Source organism: Cricetulus griseus, chromosome 4, assembly GCF_003668045.3.
Source record: "Cricetulus griseus strain 17A/GY chromosome 4, alternate assembly CriGri-PICRH-1.0, whole genome shotgun sequence".
Taxonomy (NCBI): Eukaryota; Metazoa; Chordata; class Mammalia; order Rodentia; family Cricetidae; genus Cricetulus; species Cricetulus griseus.
In genome coordinates this window covers 77,501,100-77,524,825 of record NC_048597.1, presented here as the reverse complement: position 1 = coordinate 77,524,825, position 23,726 = coordinate 77,501,100, and the positions used below count along the sequence as shown (strand labels likewise).

At 48.1% G+C, this 23,726-nt stretch overlaps 1 protein-coding gene across 1 annotated transcript in view; it reads left to right on the top strand.

The window, feature by feature from the left end:
- Card11 (caspase recruitment domain family member 11) overlaps nt 1-23,726 on the top strand; it is a gene marked incomplete at its 5' end in the record, with an annotated part of 40,585 nt that overhangs the window by 1,504 nt on the left and 15,355 nt on the right. The window contains 11 exons of the mRNA XM_035444148.1: nt 2,582-2,719; nt 4,092-4,417; nt 7,991-8,170; nt 9,787-9,939; nt 10,862-10,987; nt 12,187-12,384; nt 14,194-14,370; nt 16,844-16,895; nt 18,773-18,855; nt 19,772-19,875; nt 22,162-22,214. Coding sequence (XP_035300039.1) covers nt 2,582-2,719; nt 4,092-4,417; nt 7,991-8,170; nt 9,787-9,939; nt 10,862-10,987; nt 12,187-12,384; nt 14,194-14,370; nt 16,844-16,895; nt 18,773-18,855; nt 19,772-19,875; nt 22,162-22,214 — 1,590 coding nt within the window. The remainder of the gene's footprint in view (nt 1-2,581; nt 2,720-4,091; nt 4,418-7,990; nt 8,171-9,786; nt 9,940-10,861; nt 10,988-12,186; nt 12,385-14,193; nt 14,371-16,843; nt 16,896-18,772; nt 18,856-19,771; nt 19,876-22,161; nt 22,215-23,726) is intronic.

The window sequence follows — 23,726 nt, the reverse complement described above, 5'->3', positions numbered from 1 at the left end:
GCCTGGTATGCACAAACCTATGTTTTCCATCTCCAGCACCATATATATATATATATATATATATATATATATATAATATATATGCTGTTCTGAGAGAAGTCTACAGGCTTTCTAATGGTTCATAACACTTGCTCAACTTTATTGTACTTTTTCATGGACCCATGTTTGTGTGCTCATCTCTGTACTGGGTACCGGGTCACGCTACACAATGTTTTTCTTTCTGTGGGCCACAGTTGGAAAGGTTTGGAAATCCCCATCCCACAGCAGGGCTGATGACAAGTGGTCGGCATGTTTCCACTGTCTCTTGTATCCATGGAAGCCAGCCTTAATTAAGCACAGCATGTTTTCCCACTGAGCTTGGATGCCACTTTGGAATCCTTTTCAACACAGTGCTCCAGGCAGCCTCAACCAAACAGTCAAGACTGACACACAATGAAATTGATCCTTTCTGTTCTATGAAAATGGTGGAGTGTTAGGAACCTCAGGGGAAGTGGTATCTGAAAAATATTTAAAGACAGACCATGAAGTATAAACAGTAAGAGAAATCAGTAATGTCTTCTCCCTTGTTTTTGTTGATACAACAAAAACCTGAAGCAGGATAGTTTATTTTTAAAAGGGGGAGGGGGTTTAACTCAGTTTGGCTCAGCTCTGGTGAAAGACCTCTTATTCATGTTGTGGATGAGGAAAAGATGACATCACCAGGACACCAGAGGAACTTTTCAGGAGCACAGCCATGAATGACTTTAGAATCCCCCTACCTTGTAAAGGTCCCACCACTAAGTGTCTTCTCTAGAATTCAGGACACGTGAACCTCTGAGAGGACAAAAGGACAAGTAGGATGGATGCTAGAAACTGCTGGAAGGATTCCACATAACAATGTCTCCAGGATGTGTAAGATTCCAAAAGAACAGATTTGTGTCTCATCCCTATGATTTTCCCAGGCTTACACATGTATTAGTTACCTTTCTCATGCTATAACAAAATGCCTGACAATAGGCAATTTAAGGGAGGAAAAGGTTTGTTTTGGCTCACAGTCAGAGGTGACTCATTCCATCATGGCTTGTCACATTGCATCTACACACAGGAATCTGAGAATAAGCAGAAAATGGGGCAGGGCTATAAAACCTCAAGGCCCTCCTCCAGTGACTGTCTTCCTCCAGCAAAACTCCACCTCCTAAAGGTTCCACAACTTTCTCAAACAGTTCCACCAGCGGGGGACCAAGTGTTCAAACATGCAAGCCTTTGAAAGGCATCTCATATTCAAACCATAGCTTGCAAATATTTGTCTTCTCACTCTGAATCCTGGGGAGCCAGGCATTGTTATACCATAGACTCCCAATCTTCTCCAATAACAGAACTGGTGCCTGAATGTTTAGGGTTTTTTTGTTCTACTTTGTGGGGTTTGTTTTTGTCTTTTTGTGGTACTTGAAGATCAAAATCAGAATCTTGCATATGCAACACAATTACTCTACCACTGAGCTATATCCCCAGACCTTTCATTTATATGGCTCATGGTTCATAACACTAGTAGGTTGGGAATATCTTTGAAGATGATGGTTTATGGCTCTCTCTGTGTCAATAAAGCCATCTATCCAGGTTTTATCGATTTATTGACACACTGAACATTCATGGATTCTGCCAAGGACCTAGCTCTTTGATTTGCATTGTCCAGACTCCCTGCTACAACTCAGTAATGAAAGAATTTGATGAGACTTTTGGTATGGAGGGTTGTGCTTTAATCCTAGTGCTGGGGATATGGAGACAGGCTAACACTCACTAGCCAGCCAGCCTAGCCTGCTTGGCACACTGTAGGTCAGCAAAAGGTCCTGAATCAAAAATGGAGAATGTCTGAGAGAGTCATTATGCCCCATTATATGTTAACCGCATTTAAACCCCTCTATGTAGGACATTCATACGACACACACACCCCAAACCTCAGGGATCATTGAGAAAGAGGGAGCAGAAAGAATGTAAGAGTAAGAGCCAGAGGTAGAAGATGTAGGAAAGAAAAAAATTACTATTTGTCACACATAACAGAAACATTGCACCATGAATTCACAGTAGCAATGACTGCATGTATAAGACCCAAACAAGATAAAGCCAGCCAAAATACCAGACTAGGTAGGAGAGGATATCATGAAGTCTCATGCCTAGTTGAGGAGCTGTTGGCAACTGATATTTTGGGGGAGGGAGAGTCAGTTTTCTTCAAGGAAATGGGAGATGGGTACAGAATCCCTGGAAGCTAACAGACTAGCTAGCCTGGAATTCTCAGTAGTATATGAGAGACTCTGTCTTAAGTTAGGTAGAAGACAAGAGCTAACACTTGAGGGTTTCTTCAACTCCCCCCAACCCCGGCACACACACACACACACACACACACACACATCATGGCATGTAAGTGCCCACATAAACAACACACACACACACACACACACACACACACACACACACACACACACACACAGGCTGTCTTCTTAGAGCTGTTAAGGATTATAAGTTTAGGATGAGACACGGAGACTGGCATCCAATCAAATACATTCTCACAGTTTGGACTGACCTCTCCCTTCCCGCTCCCCCACAGGCCGTTTGTTGGACATTCTTCACACCAAGGGACAAAGGGGCTATGTGGTCTTCCTGGAGAGTCTAGAGTTCTACTACCCAGAACTTTACAAACTGGTGACGGGAAAGGAGCCCACCCGGAGATTCTCTACCATTGTGGGTAAGTGGCTCTGCTACCAGGGGCATGGGGACTCTAGCGGAATGGGGTGTGTGTGTGTGTGTGTGTGTGTGTGTGTGTGTGTGTGTGTGTTCCTCAGAGGGATAGTGACATGATGGATTCTTGTCACTTACTGCTGCCCATCACTTACTTTAACTGCTGACACAAGATAGGTGACAGGGACAAGCTGAAGCGAGGGCTAACAGAAGTGGGTGCTCATGAATCGCCCCTCCCAACAGTGCTGCAGTCATGGCATAAGTTCATTCTACCCTCGGAATCTTCCCTCCTACAAGGTCTTGAGTCAGTTTACCGTCTACCCTGTGTCCAGCCCCCAAGATCCATTCCCTTTACCCATCCGAGGTTTGCTGTGGTAGTCTTACTGCTATCACCTTTGTCAGCTTAGACCCAAGACACAGCCTTTAATGTGACCATAAGGTCCCTACATACTACATGCTCCAGTTTTTCCAGCACATTCTCTGCCCCTCCTCTCCCTTACTGCATCCCTCCCTCTCTTTCTAAAACTGTTCCTCTGCCCCTCCAAAACTCAACCTCTGCCTCCCCCATGACACACACTCATGATCATTGTGCCTATACAGTATGGGATCCTCATGGTTATATTGTTGTCACCATTTGATTTTTTTTTTAACATCTGTCTTTTTTACTATACAGTAAGGTCTACTACAACCAAGGCCTGTTTGGCTCATCTTGACACTCCCCCCCCCCCACTGCCTAGCAGGAAGTAAGAGCTTGGTAAATACCGCTATCCAGGCCTGGCAGTACAAGCTCATAATCCCAGATACTTGAAAGACTGAGATAGGCAAATTCAAGATGAAGCCAGCCTGGATGACTCAGTGACACTTTATCTCCAAAATGTTATAAAGCACCGGAGTTATAGCTAAGTGCTATAGTTTGATCCCCAGCATTGCAATAAATAAAATGTTGGCAGGTATATTAGTTACTTTTCTTGTTCCTGTAACAAAATACTAAAGCAATTTAAAGAAAGAAGGTTTCTTTTTTGAGGGTTACGAGTCCATCATGGGGAGTGCATGGTGGCAGGAGCATGAGGCAGCCAATTGTATTGTATCTGTAGTCAGAAAGCAGAGAGAGATGGGTCCAGGTGCTCAGCTTACTTTCTCCATTTTATCCAGACCAGGACCCCAGCCTGTGGGATGGTGCAGCCTCCAGTTAGGGTGGGTCTTCCCACCTCAGTTAACCTCGTCGAGATAATCCCTCACAGATGTGCCCAGCGGTTTGCCTCCTAGGTTCTAGATCCTGTCTAATTGGCAATGTAGATCATCACAGTGAGTGTGTGAGTGAGTAAGTGACACCATCCCTGCCCCACACCTCAGGCCTGACTGGGTACCTCTCTCCTCAGTGGAGGAGGGCCATGAGGGCCTCACGCACTTCCTGATGAACGAGGTCATCAAACTGCAGCAGCAGGTGAAAGCTAAGGACCTTCAGCGCTGTGAGCTGCTGGCCAAGTCCAGGCAGCTGGAGGATGAAAAGAAGCAGCTGACCCTGACTCGAGTGGAGCTGCTCACCTTCCAGGAGCGGTACTACAAGATGAAGGAGGAGCGGGACAGCTACAATGACGAGCTGGTTAAGGTCAAGGATGACAACTACAACTTAGCCATGCGCTATGCTCAGCTCAGTGAGGAGAAAAACATGGCAGTGATGAGGAGCCGCGACCTCCAGCTTGAGGTGGGGACACCTGGGCTCTGGCTGAACTGAGGGAAGGGGAAAGAAATGTCCCTGGGGCACAAGACCGCTAAAGGGTCACATGCAGACATGTCACGGAGCCCTCCCCCAACTTTGTGCCCCAGACAAGCGAGGAGAGACAGAGGGGGGGAGGACGCAAGCTCTCAGGCTCTACAGTCACCGTACACAAGTGTATTTCAAGCCAATAGGCCTTAACGGCTTAGTCCTCCACCTAGATACACTCTGCGCATGTGCAGACACATGCATGCTGGCCAGAGGGTGATGAGCCCATGTACACTCTGAATATCTTCAGGTTCATGCATAAAAGCTCACAGGAAGTTATGGAACTTAGATCCACATTGAGCATGTACAGACACGGGCACACAGACCCTGTGCCAGGAAAGATGAGGAGACATTTCAGACTCAGGGCTGAAGGTGTGTGAAGGGACACAGGAGACCCCGTGCAGCATATTGTGACACTTACAAAACTTAGTGAGAAGATGGATAGCACCTGTCAGGTGGGGGTAAACTCCTGAGAGTCTGCATTCGCAGAGCTCAGCGTGCTTGCTGGCACATGAGGTAATCAGTATGTTTATCGGGGAAAAAAAAACAAAAACAAAAACAGCCAAATGGTTGATCTATTTAATGAATTCACCTCCTAAGTGGAGAAGACAAAAGAGATTTGCTTCATTTCAATTTTTTGTTTATCTGTTTGTTTTTGTTTTCCTGAGACAGGGTTTTGCTATATAACCCAGTCTGGCCTTGAACCCAAAATCCTCCTGCCTCAGCCTCATAATTCTGGGATTACAGGTCTGTATCACCTTGTCCTCATCTTCCCTTTGGTTTATTGAAACCCACCATATTCCTAGCTGTGTTTCAGGTCTATGAGCCTTAAAAGTGAGATGCCTCGAGTGCCAGGATAGGCTCCAAAGCTACACAGAGAAACCCTGTCTCGAAAAAACAAAACAAAAAAACAAAAACAAAAAAAAAAAAAAGAGATGCCTCCATGGAACTCCAGGATAATCCACCTGATTGTTTGAAATGCATCAAGAATAGAAAGAAGATAAAGCCATGCATGGAAGTTTAGACCTGTAATCCTATCGCTCAGGAAGTTGAGGCAGGAGGATCACAAGTTTCCATGCCAGCTCAGCCCATACTATATACCAAAAGAGCAAGACCCTGTCTAAAAGTAAAAAGAAGGCTGAAGAATGAGGAGAGAGTGAGAGATGCTGGTTACTGCTACCCCAAAGGCGCAGGGAGCACCATGGGAAAATAGACAGAAAGAATGGAAAAGAGGAGAAAGGGATGGAGTGTGTGAAATGCAGTCTTCCAGACATTACCGGGCCATTAAACTCTTGAACTCCCAATAGTTGTGATTAAATGCGCAAGATTGGGCTCATCAACGTCTTGCCATGAAAGGGGGAGGGGCCCACGATCCCCCAGTCCTCCTTAAGGAGCTATAAACAGTCCATGGTTTCTGAAGGAGGAGGAGGTATTTCCTTCAGCAGTATAGCCAGTGGTAAAGTATGTATATTCCTGTCAATAACTCTTCACCCCGTCCCCTATAAAAAACAACCCTAATGAAACTCACTGGGTCCCCCAAAAGGGGGAACCTAGTTGGGAAGAGGAAGGGGATCAGCAAGAGTAGGAGGGGACAAGAGAGGTTAATAGGGTGAATATGATAGATAAATAAATAAATAAAGGGTATACATGCATGAAAATGTCAGAATGAAACTCATTGTCATGTATAATTAATACATGTAACAAATGTTTTTTACAAAAAAAATAAGAGAGTGAGAAAGCAAGTCAGGGACAGAAATGGGGGGTGCAAGTCTCTTGGCTCTTTCTGTCTTCTTTGGAGAAAGAGTGACCCTGGAGCCAAATGAGCAAATGGCCCAAAAGGAGGAGGAGATGTGGTGTGGATCCAGATCACAGGGGCACAGTAAGAACTCTGGGATTTATTCTCCCAGTGATGGGAAGCCACTGACGGATTGCGAGCTGGGGCGTGACAGCTGATTTATGGCTCAGGAGGCTTGCTCTGGCTGCCGGGTGGAAAGCAGATTCTTGGGATATTTATTAAGCACCTGCCATGAGTAAGACACTATGTTAAGCACTGCAGGGGGACTCAGGGATAAATAACCTGATTTCTGCTCAGGTCACGTACGATTTAATGAAGTATAATGGTCAGTAAACAAGCAGTAGGAATTCGGGTGGATTGAGTCTTCATTTCAGTTAAGAGCATGAAGCCAGGCATGGAGGGTGCATGCTTACACTCCCAACACTAGGGAGAATGGGGCAGGAGGATCACAAGTTCAAGGCCAGCATGAGCTATATGACAAGTTTGAGGCCAGCGTTGGTTACACAACAAGACATTGCCTAAGAAAATAAGGGAAGGCTGGAGAGACGGCTCAGCAATAAGGAGCACTTGATGCTCTTCCAGAGGACCCAGGTTCAGTTCCCAGCATCCTCATGGCAGCTCACAACCATCTGTAACTCCAGTTTCAGGGTATCTGATGCCCTGCCCTTCATAAGCACATGTGTGCTATAGACACACATGCAGACAAAATATTCATAACCATAAAATAAGTAATTTTTTAGGACATTTTATCTTCCAGGGTTCAGATTTTCACTTCTGACTTTATGGCCTTGTTGGCTATGGCCTCAGGGATTGTGGGTTGTATATTGATTTGGATGTTCCTTGGTTTTGTTTGTTTGTTTGTTTTTCATTTGTACCAGCTGATACAGGAAATGGTATCTGTGCTCTAGGATTGCTGAGATAATACTGCCAATCTTTAGCACAGTAAGTCTCACACATGTGTGGGACTGGAAGTCTGGGCCAACCTGAACTTCAAAGATGCTGAATAGGAATTGTTTTACATGTAAGGATCAGGAAGAGGCCTCTGGGCTGTCTACTTGGGATTTGGAAAAATCAGTCTGTAGCAGAGACTTAGAAGTTTCTTTATTAGAACTTTATTTTGAATTACACTCGGATGGATGGATAGATGGATGGATGGATGGATGGATGGATGGATGGATGGACAAATTGATATGATAGATGGCCAAATGGATGGATGGATGGATGGATGGATGGATGGATGGATGGATGGATGGATAGATGGATGGACATGTGGATGGATGGATGGATGGATGGATGGATGGATGGATGGATGGATGGACAGAGACAGACAGATGGACAGGCAAATGTTATAGATATTAGGGGTTGCATTGTTAGGGAACGAATATTTGAGTATGCGTGTGTGAGTGTGAAGACCATAGGACAACTTTAGCTGTCTTTTTTCAGGCACCACTCACCTTGTATTTTTAGACAGGGCTCTCACTGGCCTGTGCCTCACATAGGAGGCTAGGCTGGCTGATCAGTGAGTCCGGGGCTCTGCCCGTCTCTCTGCCTTCTCAGCACTTGGATTAAAAGCATGTACTACCATGCCCAGTATTTTGGGCCCTAAGGATCCAAACTTGGGTCCTGATGCTCAGATGGCGAGCACTTCACCAACAGAGCCACTTTCCAACATCTCTTGCCAGCTGTCCTCACCCCTCTGTTAACATGGATATTTTTAGATAGACCAACTCAAACATCGATTGAACAAAATGGAGGAAGAATGTAAGCTGGAGAGAAATCAGTCCTTGAAGCTCAAGAACGACATTGAGAACCGGCCAAAGAAAGAGCAGGTCCTGGAACTGGAGCGGGAGAATGAGATGCTGAAGACCAAGATCCAGGAACTGCAGTCCATCATCCAGGTGAGAAGCAACATCCTTATGTAGGTGAGGGGGAGGCGGGGCAGGGTGGGTGCACCTGCTAGAGGATGAATAAATCCCAGCTTACTAGCTACAGAGTCACAGGCAATGCATGTCAGCCTTGGAACTGCACATTCTCCCAATGTAAAGGAGGAGTGACTACAAACCCTCTTGGCAGGGGCTTGACATTATATAAAAGGTATTTTTGTTTGATTGGTTTTTTGAGTTTGGGGTTTGTTTGTTTGTTTGTTTTAGAAAACAGGCAGTTTCTTGTTGGGGGGGGGTTGTTGTTGTTTTGGTTTTGGTTTTGGTTTTGTTTTGTCAGGCCTAGTTGTACAGGTCTATCATCCCAGGTGCTTGGGAGGCTGAGGCTAGAGTATTACAAGATTGAAGCCTCCCTATGATAACCGAGTGAATTCAAGGGCAACCAGAGCAAGTTGGTGAGATGACTAAAATTTAAAGTATTTAAAGAGGGATGATGCTATAGTTCAGTAGTAGAGCACCTGCCTAGAATTCCTCAGTGAGGGGTTGGGGTGTAACTCAGAGATAGAGTACCTGCCTAGAGTCCCCAGTGAGGCACTGGGGTGTGGCTCAATATTAGAGCACCTGCCTAGAATCCCCCGGTGAGGGACTTGGGGTGTGGCTCAGTGGTAAAGCACCTGACTCAAATGCCCAAGGCCCTAGGTTCAATCCCCAGTACTGTTGGCAATGCTTTGACTATTCTAGGCAAAGTCTCTATCACTGAACTCCATCCTCAACCCTAATTATAGGTGATAATACGTAGAGGAAAAAATGACAAATGAGAATATCATCCACATGGAAACCCCAGCTCTGGGAGAAGAGAACATTCAGGAAACCTTAGAGATCCCTGAACATTCTACTGAATGTAATTCCCTGTGCTCCAACCTCAAGGCCTCCCACATTTGTCACTTTGGAAATGTGTGGGTATAGAAGGAAATTATCACTGAGGGTCAATGCTTCAAAATATATTTGCAAGGGAAGGAAACACATCTCCAACCTTCTAGAATGATCCCTCATAGCTGCCTGTGGCTCAGGGCTCTTGGAGCAGGATTTGGTTAGTTGATGTTTTGGGAGGGGATAACCGAATGCAGAGGTGTCTCCTCTGAAGTGTCTTGAGAGGCCACAGATGTTTCACTGGGTTCCAGTAAGAGCTGGGATGGAACAATGGGCTGGGGACTCCCTGATTCTTTACAGGTAATAAACTTAAGAAATGATAATAAGCTGGGCGTTGGTGGTGCATGCCTTTAATCCCAGCACTCGGGAAGCAGAGGCAGGCAGATCTCTGTGAGTTCTAGGCCAGCCTAGTCTCCAGAGCGAGTGCCAGGATAGGGTCCAAAACCTACACAGAGAAACCCTGTCTCGGAAAACCAAAAAAAAAAAAAAAAGAAAGAAAGAAAGAAAGAAAGAAAGTAAGAAAGAAAAGAAAAGAAAGAAATGAAAAGAAAGAAATGATAATAAGCTGCCAAAAGACCCAAGACAATCAATTCCCCGCTGCATCTCTCTCCTGCCACAAAACCTTCTGCTGTCTTGGGGCTGCCTGGGACTAGTCCTTTTGTCATCCTCCTTCTGTGCTCACCTCTGTCCCCAATGCCATCCAGGCTGGCAAGCGCAGTCTGCCTGACTCAGACAAGGCCATCTTGGACATCCTGGAGCATGACCGGAAGGAGGCGCTAGAGGACCGGCAGGAACTTGTCAACAAAATTTACAACCTGCAAGAGGAAGTTCGACAGGCGGAGGAACTGCGGGACAAGGTGGGAGCACCATAGACTCAAGGGATCGAAGCCAGCCAGGTCCCTCCCCCACAGCATGCATGGATGCATGTTAACAGGAATCTCTGATATCAAACCCTGGTCTGAATTGCTATCCCAGCATCCACCCCCATTGTAGTTTGTAAATGATAAGTGTTAGTGTAGTCCCAACCTCCCCCCTTGACAGTCCAATTAGCTACCAAGTATGGATCTCCATGGTCCATCCCTCATCAATCCACTGCTGATTGGCCAACCTCTTCCTGTCGTCCCTTTTGATCAAATAACTGGCGATCAAGACCAAATTAACATACCAAGTCAGGGAAGGGATAAGCCAACTGCAGGGACTAAGCAAATTGCCATTGGACCGGGGAAATGACTCAGACTGTAAAGGGCAAGCATAAGGATTTAGATTCCTGGCATCCATTTTTAAAGCCGGGCATGGTGGCACACACCTGCATCCTAATGCTTGGGAAGTAGAAACCAGAGGATGCCTGGGACTGGATGACCAGCCATCCTTGCCCTATTAGTGAGCTCCAGGTTCTGTGAGAGACCCTGTCTTAAGATCAATAGGAGAAAGATAACTTGATGTTGGCCTCTGGCCGTGTGCACCCTCATTCACACATGGATTTGCATGTATGCACATTCATTCATGCACACACACACATATCACACACACATACACAATACAGTCACATGCCACACACATATATACAACACACACACACTCATACCACACACACATATACAACACATACACAACATGCACACTCACAACACACATAACACACATACACACATACATAAAACACACATAACACACATACACACACACACACACACACACACACACACACACACACACACAGAGCTACTATCCTTAACCAATTGATGACATTACCACATTGCTCTCTGCCATTGCTGGCAGTACCTGGAAGAGAAGGAGGACCTGGAACTCAAGTGCTCAACCCTGGGGAAGGACTGTGAAATGTACAAGCACCGCATGAATACGGTTATGCTACAGCTGGAGGAGGTGGAACGAGAGCGCGACCAGGTACAGTGCCGCCTTGGACATGGTGGGCCCTGAGGCTGTCCGGTAGTGCCCATGGCACATGGAGTCTATTTGACTGTGGTTTGTGGTCATGTGGTCCATGTCCCTAACCACATAGAGCTTTTTCATGAATCCATCTTTTCTGTCTCTAGCTCGGAGATAAATTCCATTCCGGGACAAGGGGGTCATAATACACAGGCCTTAGGGGATCACGGGAGCCTGGGCTGCACCCCAATGGATCACACAAGAGAACATGATGCTTACCTGGTCTCTTTGGTGAAATGAGGAAGTTAAATCCCAGTTCTGTCACTCATAAAGTGTATGCCTAAGGCAAGGTATCCCCCTGAAGGCTCAGTGTCCTCATATGGAAGATGGGAATTGTTACCAAAACAGCACCCCAACCATATTGGCATGGTGCAGACCCTGAGGGAGAGAGGGTACAACACAGCTCTTCACAACCATGTCTCGTACATGGCAAGAGCAGGTTACACGGCTGTAGGATTGCAGAATGCAGAGGGAGAAATTGGCATATCCAAGCTACAGGGATTAGTTGGGTGTGCTAGTGTGGGCTAGCCCGCTCAGCATTTAGGAGGCAAAAACAGGAGGATCATAAGCTCAAGGCCTGCTGAGATTACAAGAGTGAGCTCAACACCACTTGGGCAACTTAGTAAGACCCTGCCTCAACATACAAACTAAGAAGATAGCTGGAGATGGAGGGATACAGTGGAATGTGTGCTTAGAATCTCCCAGTGAGGAGCTGGGGGTGTGGCTCAGTGGTAGATCACCTGCTTAGAATCCCCTAGTGGGCCAGATGGTGGTGGCTCACACCTTTAATCCCAGCACTTGGGAGGCAGAGGCAGGTGGATCTCTGTGAGTTTGATGCCAACCTGGTCTACTGAGCAAGTTCCAAGACAGCCTCCAAAGCTACAGAGAAACCCTGTCTCAAAAAACAAAACAAAACAAAAATCCCCTAGTGAGGAGCTGGGGTGTGGCTCAATGGTAAAGCATCAGCCTAGAATTCCCCAGTGAGGGGCTGGAGTATGGCTCAGTGGTAGACCCTTAAGTTCAATCTATAATATCTCTTGGGGAAAGGAAGCAAAATGCACAGTGGTCCCTTTGCTTGACATCTGAACTGGAGTTAATGCATATCTCTGACCATGCTTTAGTTCACTTGGTATGAACACATAGCTCTTCCTTGGCAGGCGTTCCACTCCCGAGATGAGGCACAAACTCAATATTCACAGTGCTTAATCGAGAAGGACAAGTACCGGAAGCAGATCCGTGAGCTGGAGGAAAAGAACGATGAGATGCGAATTGAGATGGTGCGGAGGGAAGCCTGCATTGTCAACCTGGAGAGCAAGCTCCGGCGCCTGTCCAAGGACAGTGGTAGCCTCGACCAGGTAGGCATAGCCAGCCATGTCCCCATACCCACAGCTGGGCATCCTTCAAATCCCTGCTGATGGCTGACCAGAGCAACCCCAACTCACATCACCATCATTGTGTCCCCTGCCCTCTACCGTGTGTGTGTGTGTGTGTGTGTGTGTGTGCTCGTGTGTGCACGCACTCGTGTATGAATGTGCACAAAATTGGGTACGGGCCACTCATTTCAAAGTTCGGGGCCTGTGAAATGGCTCAGTGGGTAAAGGTGCTTATCACCATGCTTGATGACCTCAGTGACATTCTGGGATGGCTACCTTCTGGCTGAGTGACTCAGATCACTTTTCCAAGTTGCCGTGCCTGTCTGTGGACCACAGCCAGCAGTGAGCCTTCCCTTGGCACTGTCTGATAATGTGGAAGGTCATCATGATTAAGACACCCTGTGCTTATTAAAGTCTCTGGTGCCCGTGGGTGAAAACTCATTAGTAGACAGTGAGGTGGGTGCAGATTGCATCTCCCAGGAGCCCCCGTGACACCTAGAAATGAAGGAATACCACTGCCATCCCTTCGGGTGATATGATTGCAGTAGCTGAGCATCTCCAGACTCTGCACAATCCCACAAAAATACCACAGCTCAAGCTGAGAAGAAGACTCCGTGGGCAAAGTGTTTCCCAGACAGGCATGAGAAGCTGAGTTCAATCCCCAGAGTATACAAAAAAAAAAAAAATCTAAGCATGGTGGCACTGGCCAACAATCCCAGGGCTGGCGAGGTGGAGACATGCAAATCTCTGGACCTCACTCGCCCAGCCAGTCAGTACTATTTCGTGAGTTACAGGTCTGGTGAGAGACTATCTCAAAAACAAAAGGTGATGGCACCGGCGTAATGACCCCAAAGGTTGTCATGGGGCCTCCACATACTTATGCATGCACACCTCACGCACATTCAGAAACACTACACACACACACACACACACACACACACACACACACACACGGACATGCACTCGCAGACGCACACAACACAACACATAGGAACTACCCTGATAGAAAGTACTATGCAATTAAATCTTCATTTTCAAAGAAAGGGAATACAGAATCAGCAGTTGGGCACAGGCAAAATCATGGCATCTGAACAGGATTGTATATTTCAAGTTCAAAGGCATCATGAAACCCATGGAGGAGGCCTTCTCTTTTGGGTTCCAAAACTCCTTACTTGGGGAGTTCTGGAAGTCACAGGCTCCACCTGGGAGGCCCCTAGCCTGAATTCCCCTGGCCACATGTGCCACTCAGCTTCAAGTCTTGCCAGCATGCCTCTTTCTCAGGGAGACCTTCCCTGACACCTGTAGTGGAACTCAGGAGCCCCTGTGCTATGATTTCATCCTGTGGACATGACAGTAATTTGTGTGAGCCCCACCCAGGCCCCTCTATAGTCAACCCAGCACTAGACACAAGCCTCCTGAATGAGTAACCTCTAGATGTCTCCATGAAGTTGGAGTTCTCCCACCATACTGGGCAAAGAGCAGTACAGATGGCATTCTGGCCCTAGAGATGGCATGTGTCTAGACCAAGGGGCAGATGCAGCCAGTAGGTGGCCAGCAAGTAATGGTCCCAGCTGTCTATTGTACTGAGAAGCAGGAGAGATAGGAAGAAGGGACAAACCTATGTCAAGGCATTCTGACAAGCCATGGCATCCAAGCAGATATTTGGAGAGTCAGAAAAGAACAGCCCAGGCTGAGTGTCAAGCTTGGGTACCCAAGGGAAAAAGTGGACTGTCAGCCAATCTTCCTTATGCCTATTACCAGCTCTCCCTCATACTCATCCCTCTGCCTCAGAGTTTACCTAGACACCTTCCGGCCACCATCATCTCTCAGAACCTTGGAGACACCAGCCCCAGGACCAATGGCCAGGAAGCTGATGATTCTTCAACCTCCGAAGAATCACCCGAAGACAGCAAATACTTTCTGCCCTACCACCCACCCCGACGCCGGATGAACCTAAAGGGCATCCAGGTATCCAGGGGCAGGGGTGGGAGGCAGATGGTGGCATGGGAGCCCCATGCAGGTAGGGATAGCACGTGGCTCTGCTTGGGTGTGAGTTGACCTGTTATAGCCCTGGACAGAAATCATTCCTGCTTGTAACTGATGTTCATTTGTTTTGAAAGCAAGAATGTGCATGGGGCAGACGTTGGTGGTGCACGCCTTTAATCCCAGCATTCTGGAGGCAGAGGCAGGCAGATCTCTGTGAGTTCAAGGCCAGACTGGTCTCCAGAGTGAGTTCTAGGACAGACAGCGCTACACAGAGAAACCCTGTCTTGAAAATCAAAACAAACAAAAAGTATCATTTGGGGCTGGAGAGATGGCTCAGAGGTTAAGAGCACCAGCTGCTCTTCCAGAGGTCCTGAGTTCAATTCCCAGCAAACACATGGTGGCTCACAACCATCTGTTATGAGATCTGGTGCCCCCTTCTGGTGTGCAGATATACATGGAAGCAGAATGTTGTATACATAATAAATTTTTAAAAAGTTATTAAAAAAAAAGAATGTCCATGGGGGAATTGTCTTCAGATTCCTTTCCCATGCCCGGTGTTGGGAGATGATACCACAGCAGAAACCCTATCACTTTGGTTGGTGCCCAGGGAGAGCCATGACATGTGACTGACTCTGAGAGAGTTCATGAGTCAGTGGGTGGGTGAATGGGAAGATGGGTGTGTGGTTACATTGATTGATGAATGCATGCAAGAATGGAAGGTTGGATAGGTAGGAGGATGAAGAGCTGGATGAATGGGAGAATGAATGGATGGATGGATGGATGGATGGATCATTACATGGGTTGAAGAATGGATGGACTAATGATGATTGGTTATATGAATGAATAGGATGGTGGATGATGGCTGGCTGGGTAGATGGATGGATGGTGAGTGGGTGGATGGATGGATTGATGGACGAAATGATTACATGGATAGATGGGATGATGGCTGTATGAGTGGATGGGAAGATGGGTGGTTGGATAGTTACATGGATAAATGGTAGATTGGTGAATGGGTGGATGGGTTGTTGGGAAGGTAAATGGATAGTGAGTGGATATGTGAATGAATGGATCATTATATGGATGGACAATGGGTGAATGAATAGATGGTGTATGGATGTGTGGATGGATGGGTGGATGTATGGATAGATGGATAGTTTGTTACATGGATGGGTGATTGATGAATAGATGATGGATTGATGGGTGGGTAAATGAATTAATGGATAGGAGGATGGATGACAGATGGTTACATAGATGAATGGATAATAGATATATATGGATAATAGATTAATTGATAGATGGATGATGAATGGGTAAATGAATGGATGGATAGATGGATGGACAGATTGATGGTTTATGGGTGGTTTCATGGATTGATGGTGCATTGATAGATGAGTGATTGGTAGACTATTGTATAGATATATAGTTACATGGATAATGGATAAATGGGTGGATAAATGGATGGTGGTTGGCTGTATAGTTACATGGATAGATAATGGATGGATGGATGGATGGATGATGAATAGATGTGTGGATGAATAAATATTTCCATGCATGGATGGATGGTGCATTGATAAGTGAGTGGATGGTAAATGAATCAGTAGATAATTAGTTCATGGATAGGACCACCTCATCAGGGCCTAATTATCCCTGTCTCTCTATGCTCATGGGAGAGGGTAGTATGTGTAACCAAAGGCGATAGGAAGCTTTTCTAGAGCCCCACTGCTCATGGAGGTCCCCGGCACTTGTGTCACCTTGGCACAGTGCTCCTGTGTGTAGGGAGAGACCCTGGATACCTGTACCACTGACCACGCCCATTTGGGCGTGGTCACAGGTAGGTAGAGGGGTAGAATAAAGGGCGAGGAGGAGAAGGGCTCTCCCTCTCTTGAGCTCTGGATCACTGTTCAGTGCCCATGTGAGTTGTTTTCATTGTTATCATTTATAATATACCATCAATAACCATATCTCGTGTACGGTTGTGTTCCCTTTCAACAGTCTCCCTTGAAGGAGTGGGTTCTCATCCCACTCCTGACACAAGGGGCACTCCGAGCCGCCAAGATCCCAGATGCCTCCAAGACCTGGCCTGAACCCCGAGAGAGGGAGAGCCCTTCTCCTCCTCGCCCTTTATCCTACCCCTCTACCTACCTGTGATCATGCCCAAATGGGTGTGGTCAGCGGTACAGGTATCCAGGGCCTCTCTCTACCCCTGTGCCTCAGTACTTTAGATCCCTGTTCAGTGGCTCCCTTGAAGGAGGTTCACCAGTTAGCTGATCCAGGCCCTGAGGTAGGGGAGGCCACATTTTGTCCCAGATGCAGGAGACTGGCATCACATGTGTGGGCCAAGCAGCTGTGGTACTGGCGGCTTGTTTTATTTTTCTCTTAGCTGCAGTGACATGTGTCTAGGGCCTTGTTTGATTTGTGTCCTCTGTCTTGTGTCTTCCCCTCCCCTCCCTTTCAGCTGCAGAGAGCCAAATCCCCCATCAGCATGAAGCAAGCATCTGAGTTTCAAGGTTAGTGGGCTGCCGGGATCCTCTTCGCCCTTGCTCATCTGTCACTCTGCCTCTCTCATTCCATCTGTTTCTCCCTCTGCCATGACAGACCCTGCAAGTTCAACCTGGGCTAGGCCTCGGGGGTATCTGGGTGGCAAGAATCAATCAGTCAGTAACTAATGCTCACCGTCATTTAAAGTGTGCAGTGGTCTGTGCATTGCCTCTGTGACTCTCTTGGCCAAACAGAGCGTCTTTAATTAATTTATGTTTTTGCATGAGTATTTGTGTGATGTCCATGTGTGTATGTGAATGCACATGTGGCTTTGTATGTGGGAGTCTTCATCAATTGCTCCTCAACTTTATTCATTGAGGTAGGGTCTCTCAATTGAATCCAGAGCTCATGGATAAGGGTCGTCTGGCTAGCTAGCCAGGTTGCTCATCTCTGCTTTCTGGGCGCTGCAACTATAAGCTGGCTATCATCTGAGCATGTACATGAATGCTGGAGATCCAAACTCTACTTGCACAGCACTTACAGAGCCACCTCCCTACGCCTTGAACTGAGATCATCAACAAAGGGACCTCTGACTTTCCTCATCCGAGATGCTGGCTGGCAATGCCCAGCTGTGTGAGGCTGCCAGTTCAGGCATAAACTCCCGGCTCTCTAAGGCATACTGTCTTCAGGATCCTCACACCGGCTCTGTAAGGGAAGGTTTGCAAACAAAGTTCCTGCTATATGGCAGGTGCTGAAAGGGTTCATTCAGAATGTACCCCACGGCGCATACACCCAGAGCAGGGTCACAGGGAGTGCCAAGTGTCACCACATATGCAGGGAAGTTTGAGACATTGATTTAAATGGAGCCCTGGAAATGGGAGACTAAGTCCATGGATATGGGCTGTGCAAAGGGAGAAGCAGAGAGAATGTGGTAAAGCCGGAAAGCATGGGGTGCAAAAAAGAGTACTGAGAATGTGACATCAGACAAAGACAGCCACCTCACTACCAAGAGGTGGTCAGCTTCATTCTGTTAGCGACTTAGGGGAAGGAGGGAGAGAAGAGTCTAGACCTAAATTCTCCTTGTAGCTTCATTAGGTGTCTTAGGCTTTGTCCAATTGTGATGTGCAAATGTCCTGGGGCCTGTGGAATACAGATAAAATATCCCTCTTACAAAGAAGGGGATGGTTGCTAATGGATCAGGGAGAGTGCTTCGTGACTGCTCATCAGGCCTGATAGGCCACCTAGTATGAGAGACACATGGACAGAATAGGCACCTGTGTCTACATGGCTGTGCACTCATACAGTTCTAGGCACCTCAGGATGCAGGTAGAGAAATGCATGTAGGTGGCAGACTGCCACACAGAAGTTGAGGAAGCCGGTCATGCAAATGCCAAGCAGCCCCTGAAGAACAAGAGACAACAAAGAGGGCTTTGCTTGGGTGACACCTTGCCCCTCTTTTGCTATGCTCTGCCATCAGCCTACCTTTGTTGAGCAGGAAAATGTGAGACCAGTTTTGATGGTGGGTAAACAGGACAAGAGCCTTTCCTGTCTATCCAATGCTTCCTCAAGTGGGCCGGAGAGGGGAAGCTCTGTGAGTCCTCAGAGACAGGTCACATGGTTTAGTCTTGACTGGAGTCACCCTTGACCAGCCTGACTCCAGGCAGGATATATTATCCTGAAGGAAAAAAAAAAAAAAAAAAAAGCAGTAAAGTGAAGGTTTTAGAGTTGTTGCTCCAGGGGACACCATAGAGGGCAGAGCAAGCTCCTGATTTACTCTGTCCCCACCCACTCATGTCAGGGGAACTCCACCCCCACCCCAGCCCCAGCTGGAGGCTTTAACTTCCCTCCCCCTCACTTTTCTCTCCCTTTTTTCCCCCACTTCTCCCTGCGACTCTGATGAGGACAGTCAAGGGGCACGAAGAGGACTTCACAGACGGCAGCCCCAGTTCCTCGCACTCGCTGCCTGTCACCAGCTCTTTCTCCAAGATGGTGAGCTGCCCATGGTTCCCACTCCATTTGCACACCCTCTGAGTCCCCGGGCTGAGCCTGGGGCCTCACTGATGTTTATTTAAAGAAGTTTCTCTTTCCCCAGCTCAGCAATGTATTCACACCTTCCTGCTGCCTCCTTTCCCAATTTAACACTTGATGGGAGGAGGAGGAGACAGGCCTCCTAAGGGGCGGTGCAAAAGCTGCCCAGAAAGAATTCTGCAACTTCCCAGCCCCAGGCAACCTAGGCCACTCTCCTGGTTGGCTGCAGGCAGGGTAGGGGACTGCTGGAGCAGCAGCAGAGGGAGCATTCCCACCTCTGGACAGAGCTAAGCAGGGTCCCAGTCTTCGGTTACATCCAGGTATCTATTTGTCTCTGCAGAAGGCACAAGATTAGAAATTCTAAGCCTGAGGGGTGCCCTGGGAAAAATGTCAGCTCAGCTTCTCAAATCAGACCCTGAGGGAGGTAGAAATTTGGTAATGGATGTACAACAGTCAGTCTGGTATCAGCTCCCATGCCAAAACCCAAGGTATTTGCCCCCCTTCCCCCCCCCACACACACAAAGCACCCCTCTTCACACCCACTATGTCCAAAGCACAGCCAGCAGATAGGTGCAGCTGGGGGCCACAGAGCCAGCCTGTGCAGGGTCATGAGGCCTCCCAGCTCAGGGGTTCCCTTCTGCTTCTCCCAGCCAGCAGCTGTGGAAGCAGCTGTGCTCCAAGCTCCGCTGACTGCCCCAGGGCTGAGCCCAGCCTCCTCCAGCCAAGGTCATGCTGAGGACCAGCTTGCTCAGCCCATGCTGCCCAAGTTGGAGCAGGGAACATCCCAAGTTAAATTTAGTTCCCGTGTATATAATATTTATGCCCGCGGAGGCATCTCGGATAAATATCCGGTAACACAGCTGTGCCGTGTTCGCAGCAGCCCCACCGGAGCCGCAGCAGTATCATGTCAATCACTGCAGAGCCCCCGGGAAATGACTCCATAGTCAGACGCTGCAAGGAAGATGCGCCGCCGCACCGCGGGTGAGTGGCAGGTGGAAGTCTTGGCTGGCTGACTGTCCGGGTCTCCAAGCCCCCACGCTGGTATAAACTCCTTAGGTCTCTCAACAACATAGAAGGAAAGGGGAGAAGTAGACCCACTGTCCACTACCCCAGCTACCCCACTGAGGTAGTTGAGGCTTGGAGATGGGGAAACATCCTCTTTTGCTATCAAACCTTCATCCTTTGTCCCCATGCTGCCCCGAGATTGGGTTCCCATTCTTGAGGCCTCAAACTTTAGTTTTCTTTTTTTCACCCAAAGAGTGGGGTATATACAAGTACCTCCTCCCACCTCCTGAAAAACATCAGTTTTTCCATCTTACTCAGTAGCCAGGTGTCCAGTTAACACTCCACTCAAAGTCAGGTCCCAGGCTGGGGAGATAACTCAATAGAGAAGTTGCATTGTAAGCACAAAAGCCTGAATCCAGTCTCCCAGAACCCACTTTCACACAGTCAGGCATGAAGCCCCAGAATGGCTCAGCGGGTTGAGTGCTTGCTGCCAAGCCTGATAACTTTGGGTTCCTATCCCTGGATTTCACAATGGAAAGAGAGAACCAACTCCACAAAGTTAATCTCTAACCTCTACGTGGACACACACACATGCACACTTGCATGTACACACTCAAAATAAATGTAATTTTTTAAAATTTTAAAGTGGGGACTGGAGAGGTGGTTCAGTGATTAAGAGCACTGGCAGCAGCCGGGCAGTGGTGGCACACACCTTTAATCCCAGCACTCTGGAGGCAGAGGCAGGCAGATCTCTGTGAGTTCGAGGCCAGCCTGGTCTAGAAGAGCGAGTTCCAGGACAGGCTCTAAAGCCACAGAGAAACCCTGTCTCGAAAAAACAAACAAACAAAAAAGAGCACTTGCTGCTCATGCAGAGTACCTGGGTTCAGTTCCCAGAATCCACGTGGCAGCTCACAATTGTCTGTAACTCCAGTTCCAAGGGATCCGACCTCTTCCTGGCCTCCACAAATCACCAGGGTCATGCATGATGCTCATGCATGCATGCATGCATACATGGAGGCAAAACACTAATACACATCAATTAAAAATAAATAAGTCTTAAGATAAAATTAATGGCAAGCATGGTGGTGTGTGCTTGTAATCTAAGCAAGGAAATAGGTAGGTCCCTGGGCTTGCTGGCCAGACAACATAGTCTAATTCTGTGGTTCTCAACCTTCCTAATGCTGTGGTGACCCCCAACCATAAAATCATTTTCATTGGTACCTCATAACTATAATTTTGCTACTGTTACAAATTGTAAATATATGATATGCAACCCCTGTGAAAGGGTCCTTTGACATGCTCGCGCATACACACACACACACACACACACACACACACACACACACACACACCAAGGGGTTGCAGCACACAGATTAAGAACTGCTGGTCTCATTTGCATTCCAGGCCAGTCACAGATCCTGCCTTAAGAGACACCTGAGGTTGTCCTCTGTCCTTCACATACACACAAAAATACACCACCTGCCGCCCCACCACTACTAACACACACACAGACACAGACACAGACACAGACACACACACACACACACACACACACACACACACACACACACACACACACACACACACACACGCCACAGCCAGATGCTGGTGGCTTCTAAGAGAACCAAGAGAACTGGATTCACACCCTAGTCCGGCCAGGGCCTGGGTTTGGGCATCTCAGCCACCACCTTCCCTGGAAGGCTCTAAACACTAGCCCACACTCATCTGTAAGAATACAAGCCTGGTCCCCCTAGTGGCCACACCTTCTGGACATCTTGGACCGATTTTCAAGGTAGTTACTGAAGTTTCTTGTCCCTACCTACAACCACCTTGGCCAGCCCAGAGCTCAAATTCCACCCACCCCTTCCTAGGGAGTTCTCCACTGCCTCAGAGACATCCCAGCAATCACAGGTGGCAACCGCGTGGTGTAAATAACAGAGGCTGCATGGGTTTCTGGGAAATCCGTACCTCAGGCTGGCCTCCACTCACTTGCCCTTCTTGTGTCCTCCTCAGCCATTGTGAGACATGGTCTACGCAGGCCACAAGGGCCACCTTCCCTGCTGAGTTAGCCCCTTTCCCTTACATACTCCTGCTTCCTCCCACCCTGGTCATCATCCCCTCCCCTTTCATACTGCCCTCTTAGAAACAAGGCCTGATGAGAAGCTAGAACATTCCAGAAGTTCCCTCTACTTTGTTCACCTGCAGCACACACTCACACCAGTGTCCTTCTTCCCCCACCCCACCCCTGCTTGTGTCTTGCAGCACCGTGGAAGAAGACAATGATAGCTGTGGGTTTGACACCTTGGACCTTGATGGTGTGTATCTGCCAGGCCCAGAGGGGCCACGGTGACCCAGGGGGGCAGGATCTGTCCAAAGAGGGACTTAGAAGAGGGCATGAGAGAAGATCTGATCATAGGCTCCAGCCAGAGGACTCCGAATATGGCTCAGTCGTAGGGTGATTTCCTACAATTCCCCAGTGAGGGGCTGGGGGTGTGGCCCAGTGATAGAGCACCTGTCTAGGAACCCTCAGGGAGGGACTAGGTGTGACTAAGTTGCTCTAGCATTTGCCTAGTATGTGAAAAGTACTGGGCTCTACCCCAGCCCTCTATAAACTGGGCTTCATGACACACTACTGTGATCCTAGCACTAGGTAGGTGGATGCAGGTATTTGGAGTTCAAGGTCATCCTCAGCTACTTAGAGAATTGGAGGCCAGCCTGGGGTTCTAGAAACTGGAGGTGGAGGCCAGGACTGAGTTTAGGGGATGGTCCTCAAATAGGCAATGTTGGGGATACTGGCATTATCTCAGCTGTACATAGACTGTATGGAGAGCCAGAAGCAAGGACCTGGACCCCAGGGACACCAAGCACATGTATGGCCTCAATGGCCTGCAATCCCAGCTCAGTCCCAGGCCCAATATCCCTGCTGGCAGAGACCATGGTGTTAGCACCATGAACCCAAGGCATCTGCCTGGCTGGATTACTGAGAGGGAGGAGAGCCTGGAGATGCCCGCCCCCCCCACCCCATCCCTCATGTCTCAGGTATCCTCAGAGCCCTGCCCTGCTCATAGGTTAGACTCCTGTGCCTGAGAGTCCTGCAGACGTGCCCTGCTAGAACCCACACACACATTCCAGTCCTCCCTAGTCCCGATCCATGCCCCTGGCTAGCAGAGGCCACCAGCAGACAAAATGGAAAGATTAGAGATCCTCCATAATTGGGGACCATCACAAGCTATCAAGTGTTAAAGAGGGGTTAGCACCTAATGGAGGCTGGGTAATGAAAAGAATCGAGAGAGTTTTAGAATGGGGAAGCCGGGAAGTGAATCCTGGGCAGGCGTCCAAAGCATGTTGCGGATGTTGGGAAAAATTCCTTGTGCAGAATTGGCCTTTGTTATCAGCCGCAAGCAGGACCAGTGTGTCTCTCACCCTGGTGGCTCTGTTCCAGCCAGCATCTCCCCTGGGAACTTAGAGTCAAGTTGAGGTAGAAGAAAAGAAGAGGGACCCCAGGCCCCTACCGACCCAGAGTATGAGAGTTAATGGAGGATGGTGAGACTGCAGAGGGGGGAACCCCAAAGTGAGAAACCCAGAGCTCACTTCCAAGACAGAACTGGGAGCTGGAGAGATGGCTTAATATCTAAGAGTTCTTGCTCCACAACCATGAGGACTGGAGCTTGGACCCCAGCATCCTCACAGTGAGCGGCATGTCCCTGCAAACATCTCTAACCCTCACTCTGAGGGGCCCAGAGATGAGAAGACCACAGGGCCTGGCTATCCTCCTGCCAAGCTGAGAAGGCATGATCTCCAGGTTTGGGTAGAGACCTTGCAGCACA